The sequence below is a fragment of the Balaenoptera physalus genome (genome assembly GCF_965194825.1).
Source record: "Balaenoptera physalus genome assembly, chromosome: 7".
Classification (NCBI taxonomy): Eukaryota; Metazoa; Chordata; class Mammalia; order Artiodactyla; family Balaenopteridae; genus Balaenoptera; species Balaenoptera physalus.
The window spans coordinates 33,152,271-33,176,065 of NC_138886.1; the positions used below are offsets into that span (position 1 = coordinate 33,152,271).

Below are 23,795 nucleotides of genomic sequence, written 5' to 3' on the forward strand. Positions count from 1 at the left end.
TTATTGCTGCACTAGGCCAAACACAGCTGGATTGTCACCTTGCGTATGTACCAAGGAGCTCCTGCTATTGCGCATCTGCAAAGGACATCCCAATTGAGAGACTCGGCATTCCACAGATCAGAAGTCCATCATTGTAGATTACAGGAACAGCATAATACAGAGCCAATGATTCACACACAAAGTCACACAACAGGTAAGCGGAGATACCTGAGTCTTGAATCCAGGACCTCAGACTCCAAGTCCAGTACTCTCTCCATCACTCAACATTGCCTAATCTAATGTCATCTCTAAGGTACTTTTGGATCTAAATCCCTTTAATCATTCGTAGAGCGAAAAACCATGGGAGGTTCCATGCTCCCTCCTCCCTTCCAGGAGCTTCCAGAGAAAGACTCAAACATCTTGCAAATCCCTTTCTGGAGAGTTTAAAGAACCTCCTTCTGAACCCCACTCTTGCCCTGGCCCTTGTCCACCTTTGACTAGCCTGGTCCTGAGGATAAGACTCAGCCATATAGAAAGAAGAATCCACAATCCACTAGCTCATAAAACACAGACCAGCATGTTCTTGATGTCCCTTTGCTTGTGAAGGAACCTGAGAACAGGAGATGTGAATAATCAGAGCATCTTATATTTAGAAAAACTCAAATGTCATTAAGCCAAGTTGTCCCCACTCTTGACCACCAAAGAACCTCAACCTCAAATCAGCTCTCTATGTTCAAAAGATGTGGTCTACCAAAGAAACTAAAAAAAAAACTAAAAAAGAAGAAAATAAAGGAGAAACCCCTAAAGATTAAAACAGATTGATTAAGCTAACTATATCAAGTTGGTGATAGACATAGAGAATGATTTTGAATGACTTTAGAGCATAGTATGTTTGACTACACCTCCTTAGTGAAATATATTTTATAAATAAATAGAGCTGCAAGAAATCTTAAACCTCATTCAGTATCACACTGTCAGTGGGAGGGTGGAGCAGAGAAGAGGGAAAGCAAGAGAGGCAAAATCTTGGTAATTGTAGAATCTCAGGGACAGGGCTCATTACACCACTCTCTCTGCATTTCTGTATGTTTGAACATTTTCATAATGCTAACTGAAATGAACACACCAATACCCTGCTTTGTATTCATCAAGACTTCCAGAATGGAACACAGCTCTTCTGATGAACACAACACAGAAGAGGAGGCCTCCCCAAGTTGGTGGAGTTTCAAGCAAAAGCCAAAGGTGCTGGACATTTTAGTTGACCTCATCCCAACAACATTTCTTTTAGGTTTTTTGAAATAACACAAGTGACTCTCCTTCTCTACTACTGCTTTTGTGGATCCCTGAGTTGGGAATTAGTAACTGGTCCAGTTATTGAGACTTGAAGTCACGTGATAGGAGTTAGTATAAAAAAATAGGACTTGGGAACACCAAGTTCTCAAGCCTCAGTTTCCATCTGTAAACTAGGAGGCTGTACTCACCAACTCTGAGATGCTTCCAGTGCTGACATTCTGGACCTGAGGCCCAGAGACTCAAGGGGAGAAGGAAGGACAGTGGATGAAAAGGGGGGAGGGGTGTGGGAGAGGCCAGCTGTCGCATGAAGGGGTCTTTCTTTCACAGCGTTCGTCAATCAGACCTGGAGGCCAGGAGCACCCTGCCCAGCATGGGCCCACCTCGCTCACCATCCCGAAGAAGCCAGGCCTGTCCTCAGGCACGTGCAGTTCTGGATACACGGTATTCAAGAACCACTTGAAGTCCTTACACTGGAGCTTTGCACGGAGCTGCCTCCTCTCTGTCACATCCCCAAAGGGTTCCTGAGAAAATGACAAAACGGTGAGCCCCTGCAGGCCACGGCGCTTCCTATCAAAGCCCCTCTTTCACTCACTCAGTAAGCTTTTATTGAGCACCTATTGCGTGTGTAGCCTGCACGGGGCACAGAGGATAAGGAACGGCCTCAGACATAGTTGCAGCACCTTAGTAGGAGAGACTGCTGCACAAACAATGACATCCCCAGGTGCTCTCACTGCAGGGAGGTGTGGCCAGGTACAGGAAGGAAGAACACAAAGCACCTGCAGATGGGACAGGGAGCTGAATTCTGGGGCTGCACCAGCATCCCTGGCCCCATTTGTCATCCATGAGCATGTGATCACAGACCAGGAACAAGTCAGTAGCACATGTATGCTATAATGTTCTAATTCACCACTGATACCTGAACACTCACTTCCAAACATAGGTAAGTATTCTAGAGGTAATTATGAATGAAAACCTTATATGCCCAATCTATTGAAGTCTAAATATATTCTTCGGATAGTAAGGGCAAAATGCTGCAATAATAAATACTTGTAGAAGTTTAGTTTTATGGACAAAACCAATGATTAAGAACTTCTGAATAATTAAATAAAGCAAGCATCTATTTAGCACAGCAAATGTGCAACCACAAGAGCAATGCTGAGTGCAAAGATATGACTGTCCTTGCATTATGACGTTCAACTATTAAAATTTGACAAGTTAAACATTTAACAAAATGGTACTGATATGGAAAAACATTTGAATAAAATTTCAAATTTCTCCTTATTTCCCAGAAGTTCATTCTTTGATGAGAGTCACTATGCCCTCATCTTCAACCAAATATCCATTTCAACACATGACCACTGGTCATTCAGACAAAAGGTGCATGCAGTGCCCCTCTTTCTAACATATTATTCTTTGGGAACCATCAAGAAGAGGGATCTGTGGGTTTCAGACTGGGTGACAGGGAAAAGCAGATGTTTCTACCCTGCAGCCCTGGGCAAGAGAGAGGAAACAATGACCCTGGAGCCCAGAGGCAGAGAGAGACCAAAGGGGAGGTCAGGGTGAGGGTCCCGAGAGTTCCGCAGAGCAGAAAGAGATCCACTGGGGTGGACCCAGTTCTACCCGCATCAGCTACGAGGCTTTGGGCAAGTTCCTTAAATCACTCTCTCTCTGAGCTTCAGTGTTCTCACCTATAAAATGAAAATTTCAGAGCTACCCTGAAGGGCTGCTATAAGGAGTCACAAGAAGAGAGTTTCATCAGGTGGCCAGGAGAGAGGTCTTGGGGCAGACCTTCTTGTCTTGCCACGTGGCCCCTTAGTTATGTGAACACAGGTAAGTGGGACCCCTGTCCTGGGGTGTGCAGAGGTGGCCTGTCAGAGGCAGTGGGGCTCTTTGCTAAAATTTATTTGTAACCCCAAAATCAACACTTGTGGTGTCTTCACACTTTCAGTCATTCTCAAACATGACAGTCACCCAATGTGCACGTTCCCAGCTGAGGTCACGTCTCAGCTCTTGTCCTGAAAGCAAGTGTCCTGTTCATGGTCTATTTAGTGGCACAGTTTTCAGATTGTTCTGCACTGTGTTGGTGATTTCACTGTTTTAAATGGCCCCCAAGCGTAGCGCTGAAGTGCTGTCCAGTGTTCCTAGTGCAAGAAGGCTATGATGTGCTGGAGGGAGAAAATAGGTGCATTGTATGAGCTTCACTTGGGCGTGAGTTCAATGTAGCCCATCAACAGTGTATATTAAATAAATTATTTAAACAGAAACACACATAAAACCAAGTTATGCATTGATCGATCGACAAAAAAGTCCACCTGCGAGAGGTTTGCAGGAATCTAACCCTGTACTTCCCCCACGAGCAATGGCTCAGTAGTTGGTTCCAAATTCAGTGACTGCAGTGACTGTATGGAGCAGTAACTACTGCGAATAGTGAGAATCAACTGTCTGTTGTTATTGTAAGTGAAGGAATAAAGTTTTCCCATACAAGTGTCATGAGCACCCAATTTCCTCTCTATTTCTGGAACTAGATCCACTATGGTAGGAGGACAGAATTAGCTGCTATTGTTCGGATGCAGCCAGATGGAGCGTGGGTAGGCCGGGGAACTCACCAAGCGGGCCTGGGGGTTGCGATGGTAGTAGAGCTCTTTAAATTCATCCATCCACACTTCAGCTGCGCGGACACTGTTGGCCAGAGCCTTGTTGCGGGAGTAGGGAGCTTGCCTGGGGAAAACGTGGCCGACGTGCGAACACGGGTGTGTCTCCAGGGTCCCCCCGCACTGCCAGATCTGTACACAGAGCGGGGAGGAGGTGTGGGGTGGGGAGTGAGTGGGAAGTCAGCTGCAGGTCCACAACGCCCAGAGCAAGGAGGCTGGACACACGGAGGTCATGGTGAACACTGCCAAGGCCTCACCCTCCATGGGGCAGGGGGCCACTCCCCCAGCATACTCAGGACACAGGATGCAGTCAAAGAGCAAGAAAGCAGCCCCAAAGACAACTAAGCCATCGGAATCCAGACCCCAAAGTCCATGCACTAAGGCTCATGCACTTGACTCCTAGGAGCATCCACAGTGGACCTCGCTGGGAACTTACTTACTTACTTATTATGTAAAGCACAGGCTGATTACCTGGTCTCCTAGCCACAGAAGATAGGAAAGCAGCAAGTAAGAAGAGAGGTTTGGAAGGGGGACAGGAAGAGCTTCTAGAGGCAGACAGAGCAGACTGACACCTGGGGAAGAGGTAGAAAGACCATTAAAAGCACACCCCAAAACTCAGCAGGTGGAGTCATCTGGAGCCTTTTCACGCTGGGGCAAACGGCTGTGAATACCCCCATTGTCCCCTGGATGTATGACCAAGGATAGCATCTGGTGCTTATAATGGGGGGTGGGGGTGAGTCTTCAGTGGAGAGTCAAAGCCTTGTTTATTAACTCTTTTAAAGCAGGAAACCATATAAAATATTTGTAAAGTTTTAAATTTTCCATTTAAAAGCACGAACATCGACATAAGGTTTTGATACTTAAAATGCAAGATTCAGTTAACTAGAAAATCCACCCAAATGCTTGGGATTTCCCAAAGGGGCATCTGTGGATCACATGCAGCAGAATCAATAGATGGGCTCATTACAAAAGGCAGATTCCCAGTCCCTACCGTAAATCTATCAAATCTGACTTTCCAGAGACCATGCCTGTTACTCTGCATTTTTAACAAGTTTCCCTAACAATTCTTCTATGTGTCAAAGTTTGAAAGTCACTGTGCCAAATAAAGAGGCTACTTTATCAAGCAGTCAAGCAAATCAAGGTTCCAAAACATGGGATCAGGAGGCAGGGACCTGTGTTTTAGTCCAGTCTCTGCCAGGCACTATTTGAGTGACCTTCAGCCAGTCACTACCCGCCTCCGGCCTCTGTCCCTCCCCTTTGTGGAGTGAGAGGAAAGAACTAGGTGAGACTTGCAAGACCCTTTCCAGCCCCAAATCTATTAAAAGTGTATTTTTTTAAAAAGTTTACACAAGAAGACAGGCGTGATTACAGGATATGTGTGTCACTGTCATCTTTGAGGATCGTTGGATAAACTGCCAATATGGAGGAAAAGTCCACCAGGCTCTCCTAGCAAATACATCCTTCCCAGAGAGAAAGAGAACAGGTTAAGAATGAGTCCAAACAGAAGACTGGAATACTTACTCTAAAGGAGAATTCGAGGTTTTCTCCGCCCCAAACTTCCATTCCTGTATCATAAGACCCCAGGTATTCAAAATATTTCTTACTCACGGAAAACAGCCCACCAGCCATGGTTGGAGACCTAGAAGCGTGTGAATCATAATTCAAGGTAAGCAGCAGGAAACCATCACAGTTAGTTGAATCCCTTCTCACCACAAGCCTGGAGTCCATTCATCCACATAAGCATACCCTGAGTTCACGCTCTGTGCCTGGTGCTGAACTGGGCTGGAGGCACAGACGTGCCCCATGGCCCCTGCCCTGGGGAAGCTCGCAGACACCTCACCAGGCAAGCACAGAGCAAGGTGGGGATGACTAAGGCCAACCTAGGGCCCAGCGGGAACGCAGAAGCAGCCATGAGATGCGGAGGGGGGCGGGTAGGACTAAGCTTCTCAGAGGAGGCACGGTCTGCAGCACAAAGGGGAGTGAGCCAAGAAGAGGAATGGAATGGTCCTCCGAGAAGACAGGAGCATGAACAAAGGCCTAAGGGTGAGAGAAACCCTTGTACTTCTAGGAGCACAGACAACAAGGAGAGATGAGCAGAGAGAGACCAGGTTCTCAGAGGGTGGCAGGAGTAAGGGTACGGTGGCCTTGCTCATGCAGTCACAGTGCAGCCCTCACAGATGTCCTTTAGGGGCCAGTAGAGGCCACTCTGGCATGTTAAAGCTCCCCAAGGGCTTGAGCCTCTCCTGCTGGAATGGCCTCCCCTCCAGGACCCACACAGCCAGCTCTGGCCTGCTGCCTCAGCCAACCCTGTTTTCTCCCTGCTGGGTTCATCTAGGAGACGGCACTGGTTTCAGAAATGGCCCAAGGCTTCCATCCTACCCCCGCAGAAAGCTATAGGGTCAACACACCACAGAGGTGCAGAGGAATAAATTTAAAAATGAGGAAATATATAACATGAAGAGCCTAACAGTTCAAAATTTTAAGATCCTCCAGTAGTGCTTCCGGGCCTTGACAAAGTATTGGCTTTTCCTGCACTCCAAGCTCTGGGCCAATGAGAACAGGACAGCAAGACTATGGAAGAGAAGGTTCTAGGCTACAAAGCATTTTCATGTGTGTTCATCCTAAAGGCTAGGAAATAGGTAGGGTGGATATGTTCATACCTATTTCACAAGTGAGAAAACTGAGGCCCAAGGATATTACGGGAGGGGAAGGATAGCTGGCCACAACGTCCCTGAGCATGTGCGTGCGTGCGTGCGTGCGTATGGGGGGGCAGTTCGTGTCAGCATCACAGGCTGCATATGTGACCCTTGATATGATCCTTCCTACTTGGTGCCTCAGTTTCCAAACCTGCTAAATGAGGGGTTGGGCAGGATGCCGCCCCTCAGGGCTCCCACAGAAGCCTACATGTCATCCTTGAGTCCTCCTCCCCTCATTCCCATTCAGTTCCTCCCAATTTTCCCACCACAAAGTCTCTGGAGTCCACCATGTCCCTCCATCTTTTCCTGCACCATCATCTCTGAGCTGGAAGACTGCAACGCCTCCCAGTGGTGCCCCTACCTGCAGCTCCACCCCCTCCAGGTCCCCACCCCCCACCATGTGGCATCCAGCACAGACTTTAAAGAATGCAACAGGCTAAATAAGGTCACTTCCAGCTCAAATCCCTTCACTGGCTTCTGAACACCGACAGTAAAGTCCAAACCCCTTTCCTTGGCCTTCAAGGCTGGATATGACTTGGCCCCATTCACCTCTCCAGCCCTGTCTCTCAATACCATCTCCACAGTCGTTCCTCTCCAGCCAGCACTGGGTCATCTCAAGGTCTGGACTCAGGTGGAAGGATTCAGAAGGCCAGCTGCCAAACATGGGTGCAGATCTACGACACCACTTCTGGGTCAATACCCCAGTGATAAAGCTGGAGTCCGACCTCCACCGGCCTGACTCCCACATCTGTCTCCCATTTGGTGCTAAACTTGGAAGGAGAGGAAGAAGCCAGACTATGACTTCAACACCTCAAGAATGAGGGCAACCCAGCACCGCTTGAGCCTTCTCTTCTCAGACCCAGGCTCACCCACTGGCCAAAGTTGGCCCCTGTACCCCCAGGTCTACTCATCCCCACAGCTCAGAAGGAGCCTGACAGTGTGTCCTCAAAATATTAGCCATGGAATTACCATAGCAAGTCCAGTCCTAGGTATATACCCCAGGGAACTGAAAACAGGCACTCAAACAGATAATAGTGTACCGCTATTCACAGCAGCATTATTTACAATAACCAAAAAGTGGAAATAACCCAAGTGTCCATCAACAGACAGATGGATAAATAAAATGTGGATGCATACACAGTGGAATATTATTCAGCCATTAAAAGGAATGAAGGTCTAGAAGGACCTTGAAAATACTTTGTTAAGGAAAAGAAGCCAGACACAAAAGGATAAATATTGTGTGATTCTACTTATATGATGTACATAAAATAGGGAAATCCATAGAGATGGAAAGTAGAGTAGAAGTTACCGGGGGCTGGAGGAGGGGAGGAAAGGCAATTATTGCTTAACAGGTATAGAGTTTCTATTTAGGTTGATGAAAAAGTTCTGGAAATATGTGGAGGTGATGGTTCTACAATATTGTGAATGTGCCTGATGCTAGTGAATTGTGCATTTAAAAAATGGTTAAAATGGTAAACTTTATGTTATACATATTTCACCACAATTTTTAAAATAAATTAAAAAAAATATATATATATATACACCAATATAAAATCCACATATATAGCAATGATTTTTAATAAAAGTAAACAAATACTCTGGAAAAAGAAAGGAGAGGCAACAGCTAACCATCCCTCCTGAGGGCCTTCACTGACAAGTTGGCCAGATGCATGCTCAGAGAAGGCACGCTCAGAGAAGTCAACCCCTGACCTGATGACATCGATGGGGGACCGCATGCGGATCCTCTCCCTCTCGGGAACCACGTGCCACGTGAACACCAGCCTCCAGTCGAAACCGCCAATCTGGGGCTCCCCAGCGTTCCCCAGGTACTCGAAGGTGTTCCAGTCGATCACATCGATCACAGGGCACACCACTGCCAACTCCTTTTCATGGATCCTGAAAACAGTCAGAACAGCCCGTTGCTCCATTGTGTACAGGCAGCAGGAGGACAACTAGGAAACCTGAGAATTAATTCTCCTTAGCCTTCCACTAGAAGGAGGAACACCTGTCTGAGAAAGGCCTGCTTCTCTTATTCCAGGGGTCTACAGCCAAGTCAGCCCAGGCAGGTGAGCAAAAGGGGGCTGCTGGGCGGTGGGGGGAGGCAGGGAGCTAGGACTCTGGCTCTGATATGAAAAGTCCCATAGCTTTAATATTCTGATTCCATCTAGGGATATTCTGGTTAAATTTGAATCCCTCTATGAAAGTCATGATGTCAAAATTAAAGCTAAATTTTAAAATGGAAAGCACATTTTCAGTTTCTGAAGACTGCAAGAGATTTCTTCATTTAATTAAAATGAAACATTTTCAAGTCAAGAAATAATTATCTCCCTATGAACAGAGATGCGCCCAGACCAAAAGGTCTGCTTTGGAGTTAGAAAATAAATTTTAATCCTGCCTCTTATTTGCTGTGTAACATTAGCATTGTCACCTAACCGCTTAGAGCCTGTTGCCTCATGGGTTACACTGGAAAAATATACCTACTCATAGGTTAATGTGGACTCTCTACGGGAATGTTTGTAAGAGGCTGGCAGAGAACCTGGAACTACTGCTATATTTTTCTTTTAACCTTTTTTATTATTAAACGTTACACGTAGTGGAAAATGTGATAATTTCCTTTTGCAAGCATCAGCCTGTGCGTAGTCTTCAGCAGTTCTCTCCACAGTCATTCTTACAAGCCCAGCCATCCTTCAGCAGGCTTCCAGACTGTGTTTCTTTGCATTTGACAGCACACCAGGAAACATGAACTGAGACTGAACCATGTGTGAACACGAGATTTCTCTGGGTTACATTTTGGGGGCAGTTCTCTGGAATTTGAGACCTATAAATCATAAACTTGTGACTTGCAGTCCAGCTGGTTGGAACCATGGGTAGTCTAATTTTTACAAGAGAGGGAAAAACGGGGGGAGCCTGCACTGGAGTAAAGAATTCTAAATCATGGTTAGAGAACGTGCAGGCCCAGTAGCAGTGGTTACTGGGTAGTGTTTCCTGGCATCTTGTGAGCCAGGGACCAGGGATGCCAAACATCCTGCAGTGTGCAGTCCAGCCCTACACAGCAAAGAATGGTTCTGCCCAGATGTCAACAGCAGCTTATAAAATGCCAGGAGCACTACCCAGTTGATATGACAACCAAAAACATCTTCCACTTCCAAAAGCCCCTGGAGGAAAGGGGTTACTGTGCCTGGTTGGGACCACCTGAGGGACAGTCTACGCTCCAGTGTCTCAACTCTGGTGCACCCTCAAGTCTTCAGGGAGCTTCTGAAACATCCAGAAAGCCAGGATCCACCCCAGAGATTCAGATCCAAATAGTCCAGGAGTTTTTAAGGTTCCCCAGTTATTTCTAAAGGGTAACCAGGGGAGAATCCCTTTGTCTCCAGGTATGGAGCAAGGACGTGATTATGGGGAATGCTGCCTCGCTCTCTCCAAAGGGTGGGATGGAGTGAAGTGGAATTCTAGATGGCATTAATGAATCAGCTGAAGGGGAAAAGTGCCCCTACCATGACTTTAGACAGGCCTAGAGGCAGCCCTCTGTATGCACAGTGGGGGAAGGGGGGAAGGGTGAACTCACTAGTCCAGGTTCCAGAGTGAGCACCTAGCTGTCACTATGTTCTAAGTAATCTCAGAGTCCATCACTGGCCTGAGGAACCCTGAGTCCTTTCTGCGGGTGAAGCTCACCAGAGCTGAGGGGGAGAATGAGGCAGCAAAGGACCGGGACAGCAGGAAGTGGCAGAGCAGAGCTCGGTCTCATGCAGGAAGAGAGGCGAAGGGGTCCCTAGCTCTTCCAAACAGACCCTGACAACCAAGCGTTGGATGCCAAGGGAAAGCAGTTTGCCAAATGCACAGACTCTGATCCTCTAGCCCTTCACCCACTCCACAGGGAGGGGACCAAACAGAGACCCCCCCCAGACTTTCCTCTCCCACCCAGAGGAGCTCTGGGCTTGCCAGCTCAGCTCCTGATGCAGAATCAGTAGGATGGAAAGGGAAAGAGAGAAGAGAAGAGAACAAAAGTAGGCCCAGGGGCAGGTGGGAGGGTGAGTGTAAGAGACTGTGGGACAGCAGGGGAAATATCCTTGAAGACACAGCCATATTTATACTTTCATGACTCTATAAAAAATATATTAAAACAATATTTTATGACTATATTGGTAAAAAGACAAACAATCTAGGCTAGATTCATTATTATATATTCATTATTATGATATTCATTTTCCATTCTGATTTTAAAAGAAATTAACAAAAAAATTTTTTGGGGGGGTCCCTTAAAGTTCCATGGGTGGGCCGTAGGCATTGTAGGTACTGCATGTAATGAATAAGTCAGCCCAGCTTGAAGGAAATACACCAAAATGTATACCTTCCAGGAGTGCAATTCTGTGTGATTGACCATATTTTTTTCTTGGTTGATCATACTACGTTTTCTACAATAAACGTGTATAATAAGCGATAATAAAAGCAAACACTCATCTAGGACCTCCCACATGCTGACATGTTCTAAGCACTGTCCGTGTATTAAGTCATTTAACAGCCTCCACAGCCCCAGGAGGTAGGGACTGTTACCACGCCCAGGGACAGAGGCTTTGCCCAAGGAGCATCTGAGCCCAGCGCCCCTGCCTCTCATGCCAGTTTGGTCAGGGCCCCCCCTCACCCCCGCCCCCCCACGGACGGTCCACGCACCTCTGCAGCAGCGGCTCCAGCCACCCTTCGTGGCACTCGCAGTGGCAGTCCAGGAAGGTCAGCACGTCGCCCTTGGCCGCGGAAGCCCCCAGCAGCCGTGCCCGCACCAGGCCCTCCCTCTTGTTGGCGCGGATCAGGCGGACCTTGGGCAGCCTGGCCAGCTCGGAGACCAGGCGTTCCTTCAGGTGCTCTGGGGAGGCAAGCGGGACACCGAGGGTCACCGCCACACATCCCCAGCCACGTCCTTCCAGGGCCTCCCTGTCCCCAAAAGAAGACTAAGTAGACACGAGCCTCCTTTGCTCTGCACCAGGGACGTCCTCACGGCACCCGGAACCAAGGCTGGAAGCCCCTGAAGGCCAGGGAGGTTGGGGTGGAGGATTCCAGAACCACCAAACGCTCCCGCTCAAAACACAGGCACATTGAACTGTACTCCTGAAATGACTGAATGTGTCATGTGGATGTATCTCAATAAAGCTATTACCTCCCAAAATTACCTTGACTTGTGAACATTTAAATAAAAAGCACAAGAATCATCCAACCACGATTTTTCCAAAAAATCGTGTTAATACAAACTTTGTTCATTTATGTTAATTATGCAATACGTCATAAAATTTTAATTTATATGGAATTATATTAACATACATTTTATTTATAATAATTACATTAAGACAAATTTTCTCAGAAGCACGTTTCAGTTGACACAGTAATAATAATAATAATGGCAGCCAAAATGAGAAAGCCTACTGTGCTAATTACAGTCCAAGTGATTCATATAACTCATCTGAGTCTTATAACGACCCTATGAGGTAAGTACTACTACTGTCCCCATTTTATGAATGAGAACATTGATGCCAGAGAGGCTAAGTGACGTGCCGAGGTCCCAGACAGGTGAGCTGAGGAGCCATGATGTGAACCCAGGGACTCTGGCTCGAGTCTACAGGCTTAACGCTGCCTCCAGAGCTTTCTTCTAGAGCTGCCCATCCTTGTTAAACAAATCCAAAATTTGTCAGGAGGACATATTTATCCCATTTTGTAAGAGAGGAAATGAGTCCTTAAGAGTTGAAAGGACGTGCCCACAGCTAGAGCTGGCCCCAGGACTCCCAACTCCACACACAGGCTCTGGGACTAGAGGCCCCGATTCATGCCTCTCGATGGGTAGGTGGAGGCAGGTGAGAACCAGTCAGGTAAAATAAAAATGAGAGAATCTCCCCACATCAACACGGGCTTCATCTCAAAGTCCCCCTCATCATCAGTGAAGGGAAAACTTTGTAAAATGTTCTAAGTTGCTTTGTTGTCTGTGACATGTTTCCCTAAGTACTCTTGATACTCAAACAAAAAACAAAAAACATTCATTGGTTGATTTTTTTTCAACCCTAAATATAACTGCATATAAGCTAATGGCAGGAATAAGGGAGGTGACTTCCCAAGCAAAGCTAATTAGTGGCAGTGCCCAGGGAACACACAGGAAAACTGTGGTGCAGCCTCCCAGCACTCATTATGGGTTTGGTCTGCATCAATTTTCTGTCTGCCTGAACTGTCTTCCCCCATCCTGGAAGGCGCTGACATACCTCATCAGCTCAGACTGACCCTGCAGGAAGGGTGGGAGGAGGGGGCAGGGCAGGACTTCTTACCTCCAATACACGCTGAGAGGGGCATCCTGCTGGCTTTACAAATTACCACGATGGGGAGGGGAAGTCTTGGCCCCACAGAGCCTTACATTTATGGGAGCACTGAGCTGTACTGGAAGGGCTTCATACTGTATTCCTGTCTGCTGAGCAGCTGCTTGATCCCATAAAGAGAAAATAATCTGATATTTGCTTCTGAATGAATACATTTCTGAAACGTTTTTGGCACTTTGCAGTTTTTTAAATAGTTCATAAAAGCAGAAGCTATCGTTGAACAAGTGCCAGCAATGGGCCAGGCCCTGATGTAGCAAGCTACCGCCTTCATCTCATTTAATCCTCAACAATGACCCTGAAAGGTAAGAACTACTATTATGCCATTTTACAGGGCTGGAAGACAAGGTTGAAACTAGTTAAGCTCCTTGCTCAAGCCTATACGGCTGCAAAGTGTTGGAGCTGGGATTCTAGGCTATGCGGTGTGACCCAGAACCAGCGTCTACACAGACATATTGAAAACAACCCTGGGAGGAAAGGAAATGGAGATGCATGCCTACTATAAGTTGGCTGCTACATGGGGTTCTGTCCTACACATGATCTCATTTATTCCTCACCACAGGTCTCTGGTATTAGTGTAGATAAACCCATTTACAGATTAGAAACTGAGGCTCAGAAGACAAGTGACTTGCCCAAGGTGCCATGACGGGTTATGGTAAAGCTCGCCTAAGATCCCTGACCCCAGAATTCAGCACCTTGTAGGCTACACTAGGCCTCAACCCCCAGCCTGGCTTGCCTGCTGCCATGGGGAATGCCAGCTTCCCCTAAGACTCACTCTCCCCATGCTTTTCAGCTGAGCACATGGCCACCCTCCATAGGGACGGCGTTCCTAGCCTCCCTCACAGGTAGGCGTGGCCAGGTGACTCTGTTCTACTCAGTGGGACTGAGGGCAACTTCCAGGTGTAGCTCCCAGTCCCCTTGAAACCCTTCTGCTGACGGGAGTGAGCAGGAGGTGGAGACCCAGCCTGGGCTATGCAGACAGAGGCAGTGCACCATCCTCGAGAGGAAGGAGACTTAGGGCAGGAGGAGCTGGGCCCTAAAAGCGTGGAGGGGCCACACCTGCCCTAGACTATTACCCCAGATTTGTGATGTGAGGGAGAAATCAATTTTTATCTCATGTAAATCACTGTTATTTTCAGTCTCTGTGAGAACAGCCCGGCCCACCCACCAATTAGGACCTATACACCAGGCTCTGAAGTCAGACAGACCAGCCTCAGAGCCTGAAGCAGCAGATGCCCAATAAGCAGTGGCTCTACCCTGATGGGTGGTCCAGGGGTGGTGATTTGGTTTGAAACAGGCTCTAGCAACCAAGCCCACAGCTCTCCCTCTTGCAGGGCCGTGACATTTCCCCCCACTTAAGCTTAGCTGCCCTCACGTCAGCTAATGGCCAAAGATGTGCTAGCTGACTACCGCCCCATGGACACGGCTAACCCCAGCCAGGCAAGGTCACGGCAGCCCCTACACCCCTCCCCCTTCCATCCGTGTCTGCCCCCAACGTCAGCCTTGCTCCACAGGGCAGCACAGTGAGTCCCCAAGACCTAGCGACCTTCCAGCTCTCCCGATAGCCCTCAGGCAGCTCCCAACAGGCTCCTATTTAAGCTAAACCCCTTAGATTGGCCTCCGAGGCCCCACCTGATCTGGCCCCGCCCACCCTGCAACCTCATCGCCCAGGTCACCCTCCACCAGCCGGTGGTCTGACCTGGAGAACAGCTGCAGTTCCAGCTTCTGCACCTGCTGCTTCCAGCCGGGCCCCTCTCCCCAGACCTTCACTGGGCTGCCTCCTTCTCCACACTGTAGCTTCTGGCTTAAAGGCTACCTCCTCAGAGAGGCCTCCCTGACCTCCACCAGCTAGAGTAGGCCTGGTGCCCAAGCCCCACTCGCTCTCCTGCTCCCAGTATTCTTTCAGAGCACTTCCTACTCGTGCTATGGTACAGTATCACGTTCTATTATGGTATGCTATGTTATACTGTGTTGTACTATGTGATGTATATATTATGTTATGTTCTTTATATGTTTATTGACCATCTCCACCCACCTCTCTAGAATGTGAGTTTTATGAGAGCAGGGATTTGTCTTGTTTCCCACGGAATCCCCAGCGCCTAGCACACACTGAAAAAACGTTCACTGAATAATAAAGGGCCAGCCTTGGACTGCATGTGAATTGCTGGATCCCAGATCACTGGTTAGGTCTGTAGGGACAACCACCACCCTTTCAATGGAATGCCCCTCCCTGGCTTCAGTTCTTCTGTCTAGGCTGCCCCTTTTTGATCTCATCCCAAACTCAACATGGTCAAGGCCAAATGCCCCCCTTCCCCTGCCAGACCTGCCCCTCCTGCCCTAAATGGCTTTTCTAGCTCTGGGACCGCATCACCATTCACCAGGAGACCCAAGCCGGAAGACCGAGGGTCCGCCTCACACCTCAGCCAGTTTCTGGGCCTGTGGATGCCACCTCCCGGGCATCCCTCCTCCCACCCGCCTGCTCTGCCCTCCCCTCCCCTCCCACCCGACTCCAAGCCTCCATCTCCCACCTGGCCCACCTCCACAGCCCCCTGCCCTCCCTGCAGAGCTCCTTAGTACCCCATTCTCCACACTCCAGCCTAGAGGGATTCCCCAAAGGGCAAAACTGGTCTCCTGCTTGAAATCCTGCCTTGGCTCTCCCTGCCCTCAGGACAAAGCCCCAACTCCTCGGCCTCGGGTCGAAGGCCTGAGCCCTCTCCCCCCACCCCACCCCCACTCCTCTCTTGCTACTCACTGAAGCAGCCGGCCCTCTGTCCTTCCTGAACTACTTGCAGATCCTACACAGTCCACACAGCACTGCACCTCTAAGCCTTTCCATATTCTGTGCCCTCCACTTGAAACACCTCCCTCCACCTTTGCTGTCTGCAAACCCAACCTTCAAGATTAAGGTCAACCATCCCCTCCTGAGCACCCAGGCGGGGTGAGTCCCATAGCACCGTGTGGTAGAGCCCTCTGCCATCACGTCTGCCTCCCCGCACCTGGCTCTGAACTCCCTGAGGGGAGAGGCCAGGCACAGAGGGGTGCAGGAAGCCTGTCCTTCCCGGCCTGTTCTATATGTCCCACGTCACACTCTCGCCTCCCAGGCACAGCCACAGAAGGGCAGGCTCTTCCAAGAGCCCATGTCAGGGGCTCACCTCGATCGCTGTAGTCATCTACAAGGATAACTTCTTCTAGCAGGGTGTCTGGGGATGTCTCGAGGACACTGTAAACTGTCCGAAGGAGAGTTGACCAGGCTTCATTATAAAATGTTATGATGACAGATGTCGTGGGCAACTGATCATAATTGTATTTCTTCTCTTTGCACCTGCGAACACAACACAACTTCAGGAATCAAGACCCCACTGTTGACTGTATGTACCAGGCCCAGGCTGGTGCTGGGGATGGAGTGAAGGGGACATAGGTCACGGTCCTGGGGCCTGCCCCTGGGGAATGGCAAATAGCCTGCTGGGATCTTCCAGAGTACCCCGTGTTCCACTAAGAGCCCCAGCAGATTCTTTAAAAAGGTTTTAAATACTTAACGAGCTTGAACTGCAGATGCTGTTTTTAAGCCTTAAAGCAATTTTCAGATTTGTGCAACGTACAAACTCAGCAGAATCAGAAGGGAGGGGAACTGTCACTTTTCCCCGCCCAAAAGCTCTCCCATCTGTCCACGCCTTTCCAATCCCACTGAGGTCTTTGCTCAGACTGCGCCCTTTCCTCCCTTTCCTGCTTGGCACACTCTCTGTCCTCTTTCAAGAACAACTCACCCCGCCTTCTCAGGAAAAGCATGGGGACACCTGTGTGGGGCAGGTGCTCGCCACTCCTTGCTCCTCCAGCACCTTGCCCACGTCTCCGTTTCAGCAGGTGTCACTCTCCGTGCTCCAGAACTCACCACCACTTGAGTCTCCCCCTACCTTCTCCCAGCATCTTTCCTACTCTGCATCCCAGCAGGGGCTATGCTTTCAAAGGTGATGCACTGAATGCATAAACTGGAACCATGGCTAGGATGCGTGAACATTCCAGGAAGAGCTCTGTAGAGAACACTGACTACCCCCCAGTCCCCATACCACTGCCACCACCCACCCTCCCGTTCCATTCTGTGGCAGTCTCGTGGTGAGGGGTGGGCTGAGCCCACCCATCTCTCTGGGGTTAGGGCTTGGCTGGCAGTGATAAGAACCATTTAGCTCCCTCTTTCTTTGGTAGGGTTTTCTGTTACTTTGCACAGAAGGATCCAGGGTGACACAGAATTCTCTCCTCAGAGTAATGGATGACAAACTCCCAGTGTCATCCCAGGGAGTAGGCAGTGCCTGGAAATCAGGACATGGCTGACAGCAAGATAGGGGAGGAACAGAAACCCACAAGGGACACCAGAAGGACCAGGGTTTGAAGGCTGGCCTGGCTAAAGGCTAGACCAAGGGATGGGGTGGAAATGCGAGAAGAAGATAAATGTTGAAGACTGGCCAGCCTCCGGGGGCAGAAAGGGAAGGTCTTACAGATAAGCTAAGTGCAAGATCAAAAAGATGGAGAACCAAGCAGGGTGAGGGGTGAAACCAACATCTATTGACTATCTACCACGTGCCAGGCACGGTAGCAGTGGGCCCTGCATCAGTCAGTCACCGATCATTTCCTGATCACCTACTATGTGCCAGATAGGCAAAGTCCCTGCTTCCCAGAGCTTACAATCAGGGGAACAATAATCAAATAAGCAAACATATCAATAATTTCAGAAAGTTAGGGTGCTATGAAGAAAAGGAGGGGGATGAAAGAGAGAGCAACTACAGATGGGAGTAGGAAGGGGGAATGGAGGCAACCACAGAACAGGTAACCAGGGAGGGCCCCTCCAGGAGGTGACATATAGGATGAGACCTGAATAATGAGGGACCCAGTCCCACAAAAAGCAGAGGAAAAGCCTTTTGTGTACACAACTTATTTCTTTTTTTTTCCTTTTATGTTATTATGGAAATTTTCAAACATGCAAGAAGTAGAGAAAACAGTATAAGAAAGTCCTGTGAACCTTTCACCTAACTTCAGTGGTCCTTAACACATGGTCTTGATTCACCTGTCTTCACCCACTCCCCCCATCCCAGACTATTTTTAAGCAAAACCCAGCATACCGCAGCATCCATAAATATTTCAATATATATATCTAAGAGATAAAGATTCTTTTCATAATGAACACAATATCATTGTTAACACTTTAAAAGTTAGCAATTCCTTAGTGCTATCATATCTCCAGTCTATAAGTTTTCGTCAAAATTAATGGTGTGTCTTCCAATGGTTGGAAGACACGCCATTCTCTTATGAACCAATAAGAAAGACAAATGCTACCAATAATAACTGCAGGATACTCTGATTTTAAGAGACATCCTAATTTCAGAAATGTTTAAATATTTTTTTAAAAGTGCCTTAGAGCAGCGGTCCCCAACCTTTTGGCACCAGGGACCGGTTTCGTGGAAGACAATTTTTCCACGGATGGGGGGTGGGGGGGCGGAGATGGTTTAGGCCGTAAAGCAAGCAACGGGGAGTGGCAGATGAAGCATCTCTCGCTCCCCTGCCGCTCACCTCCTGCTGTGCGGCCCAGTTCCTAACAGGCCCGGGGTTTGGGGACCCCTGCCTTAGAGGGAATTCCCTGGTGGTCCAGTGGTTAGGACTCTGCACTTTCACTGCCGAGGGCCCAGGTTCAATCCCTGGTCAGGGAACTAAGATCCCACAAGCTGCACCACATGGCCAAAAAAAAGAAAAAAAAATGCCTTAGAATCGATGAAATGTAGTACTTTATTTCACTCTCAAAACCTCTTCCTATGTTAGTATTTACTGTTCCTATTTTAAAGACAAGGCTGAGAGGCAGGGTAACCTGGACAGTTCTCAGAGCGCCTGCAAGTGTGTATGTACTTGGCTGAGCTCCTTGTGTCCCTGTGCGATCTTGTCACAGGGTTCTGGCTCGTGCCTTTGACCCTGCGGGAGGCTCAGGTGGGCCATCAGGATCTAAATAAAGATCTCTACATCCCCTCTCCTCAACCAGCCCTCCCTCCTACCAAGAAACAGGCAATTTCTCCTCTCATCCCTCTCAGGGTCTTCTAAGTAGCTCCAGGTCCCTTTTCCTAAGTGCCAGGACAGTTTCTGTAGAGGGCTCCGAGGCTACCCAGGCAGCAGCCCAGGCTCTGCTGTCACTGGGGTGGCCTTGCCACATGAATAGGCTTATCTGAGAGCCTCTGAGAGGGGCTGGCTCTTCTCAGCCCCCTTTACATTCTCATGCCTGCTTCATCTGTAGGCTGGAGGCATGACCACGCTGGTGTCCTGAAGCGATAAGGCGTTCCCACCAGCCCTAGCCAGCGGGACCTGAATTCTTGGACACGCTGGTCTTCTGAATCACGGAAGTGGTTACTTAGCGCTGTACTCCACAGAGGAGAGTCCAGCCCACACTCAAGGGGAGGAGAATTAGGCTCCTTCTTTTAAAGGGAAGACTATCAAAGAATTTGCAGGTATATTTTAAAACCACCACACATGAACAGAATGCAGCAGGAGAAACAGTACGTGGCTTCTAAGACCAGGTCATAAGACACCGAAGGTTCCTCTTTGTTCCCTCCCATGGACCATCCATTCTGGGGAAAGCCAGCCACTGTGTAGTGAGGACACTCAAGTGTCCCATGAAGAGATCTACGTGGAGAGGAACTGAGGCTTCTGACAGCCAGGACAGCCCGGACAGACTTTCCAGCATATGATGGGCCATCCTAAAAGCAGATCCTCCAGCCTCAACAGCCCCAATCAAACCTTGAGATGACAAAAACCCCAGGTAGCATGTCGACTACAATCTCATGAGAGACTCCCAAGCCAGACCACTCAGATAACGCACTTACAAATCCCTGACCCACAGAAATTATGCGAAATAATAAACGTTTATTGCTGTTTTAAGTCATTAAGTTTTATGGTCACACATACGCTGAAATAAATCGCAAGGAAACTATCAGACAGGCCTGAATTGACATCTTATAAACCAACAGGCCTGTACTCTTTTAAAAAACGTGAATGTCCTAAAAGACAATGAGAGTCTGAGGAACCATTTCAGACTAAAGGAGACTAAAGAGGCAGGACAACTAAATGTCCTACTTGATTCTCAATTAGATACCGGGTAAGGAAGAAAAAAGTTGCTCTAAAAGTTGGGACAGTTGGAAACATCTGATATTGTATAAATTTCCTGAATTTGATAACTACTTTCATGGTATCATGAGAGAATGTCCTTGTTTTTAGAAAATACACACTGAAGTAACAAAGGATAAAAGATTATCATCTCTGTAACTTATTCTCAAATGTGTATAATATTATAGGATACATATAGAAAGAGAAAAATTAAGTAAATGTAGCAAAATAATGAGTGGGTCTAGGTGAAGGATATAGAGGATTTGGGCTATTCTAGCAAATTTTCTCTAGGTTTGAATTTTTCAAAATTAAAAGTTTAATACAAAAAGAAGAAAATTTTTAATGTTGCAAAGGGTGTACCCAAACACCAAGCCAATTCTGACCTACACGTATCTCAATCTTAGTGGCCCTGTCCAAGGCTCTCTCCTTTCTCATTCATTCCCACTTCTACCAAAACAGCTGCCTTCTGAGGATGTAGAGAAAAAGGAACCCTTGTACACTGTTGGTGGGAATGTAAGTTGGTGCAGACTGTGGAAAACAGTATGGACATTCCTCGAAAAACTAAAAATAGAACTACCATGTGACCCAGGAATTCCATTCCTGGGTATATGTCTGAAAAAAAACAAAAACACTAATTTGAAGATACATGCACCCCAAATATTCATAGCACCATTATTTACAATTGCCAAGATATGGGAGCAACCTAAGTGTCCATCAACAGATGAATGGATAAGAAGATGTGGCAGATATATACAATGGAATACTACTCAGCCATAAAAAAGAACAAAATTTTGCTATTTGCAGCAATGTGGATGGACTTGGAGGGCATTATGCTAAGTGAAATAAAATAAGTCAGACACAGAAAGACAAATACTATATGACATCACTTATATGTGGAGTCTAAAAAATACAACAAACTAGTGAATATAACAAAAAAGAAGCAGACTCACAGATACAGAGAACAAACCAGTGGTTATCAGTGGTGGGGGGGGTGCAAATTATTGGGCGTAAGATAGGCTCAAGGATGTATTGTACAATATGGGAAATATAGCTAACATTTTGTAATCAATCTAAATGTAAAGTAACCTTTAAAATTTGTATAAAAAAATCTGAAAATTTTTTACTTTTAAAAATAAAATAGAACAAAATAAAATTAAAAAGAATAAAAAATCAGAGACAAAAATTTTAATTAAAAAAATGTTGATGAAAACAAAAACAAATAACAGTTGCCTTCCTCCAAATATATGTTAGAGCAAATGGAAAACACACACATATATGTATAAGAATATTAATAATTATGTCTGGATTTAATATTCTCTGAGTACTAGACAGGGTGCTTAGAAAAGCCACCATAGCCCACTAGAAGCATCAGAAAGAACTGCTTATACTACATGAAAAAAAAAATGTGTTTTTGTGAAACTAAAAATATTTTTTTATCTTTAAAAACAAGGTAAAGCTAAAATTTAGTTTCACATATGCACCAAAGAGAAATGGGTAGAAATAAGGACAATGAGGTTTTCAAACATGAAATTTATTCAATTTAAAGAACTGTCCTTTAGTCTGAAATCACATCCTTACTGTTTTGGATTAAAACTTATTTCTTCTCATGATGGGAGTAAATAGGAGAGCAGGACAAGCTCTGTTTGACCAAATAGAGTTGGGACTGTATGTCAGCCCCTCCTCAGTGTTTTTGTTTATGTGTTTTCACTGCTGTGCAAAATCCAGAAGTTCAAGGGCACTGTTCTCAAATGTCCAGGTGGGCTATTTGTGTGCTCTTAGATTACAAGATACCAATTTAGCAATATACACTCAGAGCTTTCTTTTTTTTATTATTAAACATTTTTTTTTTTTTGGCCACGCTGCGCTGCATATGGGATCTTAGTTCCCCAGCCAGGGCCCTTAGCAGTGAGAGCTTGGAGTCCTAACCACTGGCCTGTCAGGGAATTCCCTACACTCAGAGCTTTAAAGTGTTCCTCTTCTCATTCATCTCATATCAATACATCTAAGAATTTCTCACCCAAGTGAATAATCAGAGATACCCTGAAGGAGGCTTGTCATAAAAATTTTTCTTTGTAACATTATTTATAATAGTGAAATTCTGTAAACAATTTAAATGTAGGAGAATAAATGTTCATGGTTGCATGAAGAAACGCTACATGGCCATCCAAAGCCATGTTTTCAGAGAATATTTGGCAATAAAAAAAGGATGACCACATTCTGACGTTTAATCAGAAAAGCAGGGTACAGATCTATAAACAGCATCATGTCAGTTCTTCGAACAACAAAGTGTGTGTGCATGCACTCACACATAAACAGTAAACAACAGAAAGAAATATGCCAAGAATGTTAACAATGGTGATCTCTGAGCAGTGGGATTATCACTGATTCTTATTTAATTCTTTATATTTTTCTGCATTCTAAAATTGTTCTATAGGGCTCCCCTGGTGGTGCAGTGGTTAAGAATCCGCCTGCCAATGCAGGGGACACGGGTTCAAGCCCTGGTCCAGGAAGATCCCACATGCTGCGGAGCAACTAAGCCCGTGCGCCACAACTACTGAGCCTGTGCTCTAGAGCCCGCGAGCCACAACTACTGAGCTCGCATGCCACAACTACTGAAGCCCATGTGCCTAGAGCCATGCCCTGCAACAAGAAAAGCCACTACAACGAGAAGCCCACACACCACAACGAAGAGTAGCCCTGCTCGCCACAACTAGAGAAAGCCCGCGTGCAGCAAAAGACCCAACTCAGCCAAAAATAAATAAAAATAAATAAATTTATTAAAAAATAATAAAATAGTTCTATAATGAACATGCATCATTTTTATAATCACAAGAAAGATTTTTAAAAAGCTGAATCATATTTCTTTAGCTTCCCATAGCAAATGTCTTCACTGAGTAATATTTAACATTCTGCCCTCTCCTTTTTTTGTTGTTGACGTGGTATAGTTTCTCCTTTGTTCTTTAAAATATCGCTTTACAATAGCCAAGACATGGAAGCAACCTAAATGTCCATCGACAGATGAATGGATAAAGAAGATGTGGTATATACACACACACATATATATATATATAATGGAATACTACACAGACATAAAAAAGCATAAGATAATGCCATTTGCAGCAACACGGGTGGACCTAGAGATTGCCATACTAAGTGAAGTGAGTCAGAAAGAGAAAGACAAATACCATATAATATCACTTATATGTGGAATCTAAAATATGACACAAGTGAACTTATTTACAAAACAGAAACAGACTCACAGACATAGATAAAAAACTTATGGTTACCAAAGGGGAAAATGGGTGAGGGAAGGATAAATTAGGAGTTTGGGATTAGCAGATATAAAGTACTATAAATAAAATACATAAACAACAAAGTCCTACTGTATAGCACAGGGAACTATATTCAATATCCTGTAATAAACCAAAATGGAAAAGCATATATATATATATATATATATATATATATATATATATATATATATATATAACTAAATCACTTTGATGTACACCAGAAAGTAACACAGCATTGTAAATCAACTATACTTCAATTGAAAAAAAAAAGAAGATAAAACATCCTTTAAAAGCATTCTCCTTCATGAAGTTCAATATATCCTTCCTGAATATCTCTAAATTTGCATCCAGGAAAAACACTTTCCCCTTTTCCTGGGTGATAAAAAGCTGTGCATCCTTCCATTAGGC

At 46.3% G+C, this 23,795-nt stretch overlaps 1 protein-coding gene across 3 annotated transcripts in view; it reads right to left on the reverse strand.

The window, feature by feature from the left end:
- The window catches only part of GALNT12 (polypeptide N-acetylgalactosaminyltransferase 12), an 80,114-nt gene that overhangs the window by 49,926 nt on the left and 6,393 nt on the right, over nt 1–23,795 (reverse strand). For all 3 annotated transcript variants that reach the window (XR_014265517.1, XM_082468669.1, XM_082468668.1), the window contains exons 2-7: nt 16,113–16,282; nt 11,285–11,474; nt 8,327–8,512; nt 5,442–5,559; nt 3,876–4,052; nt 1,659–1,790 (exon numbers count right to left, since the gene is read on the reverse strand). Coding sequence is in view for 2 of the 3 variants with exons in the window: in XM_082468669.1 (XP_082324795.1) it covers nt 1,659–1,790; nt 3,876–4,052; nt 5,442–5,559; nt 8,327–8,512; nt 11,285–11,474; nt 16,113–16,282 (973 nt within the window). In the remaining variant the exon portion in view is untranslated. The remainder of the gene's footprint in view (nt 1–1,658; nt 1,791–3,875; nt 4,053–5,441; nt 5,560–8,326; nt 8,513–11,284; nt 11,475–16,112; nt 16,283–23,795) is intronic.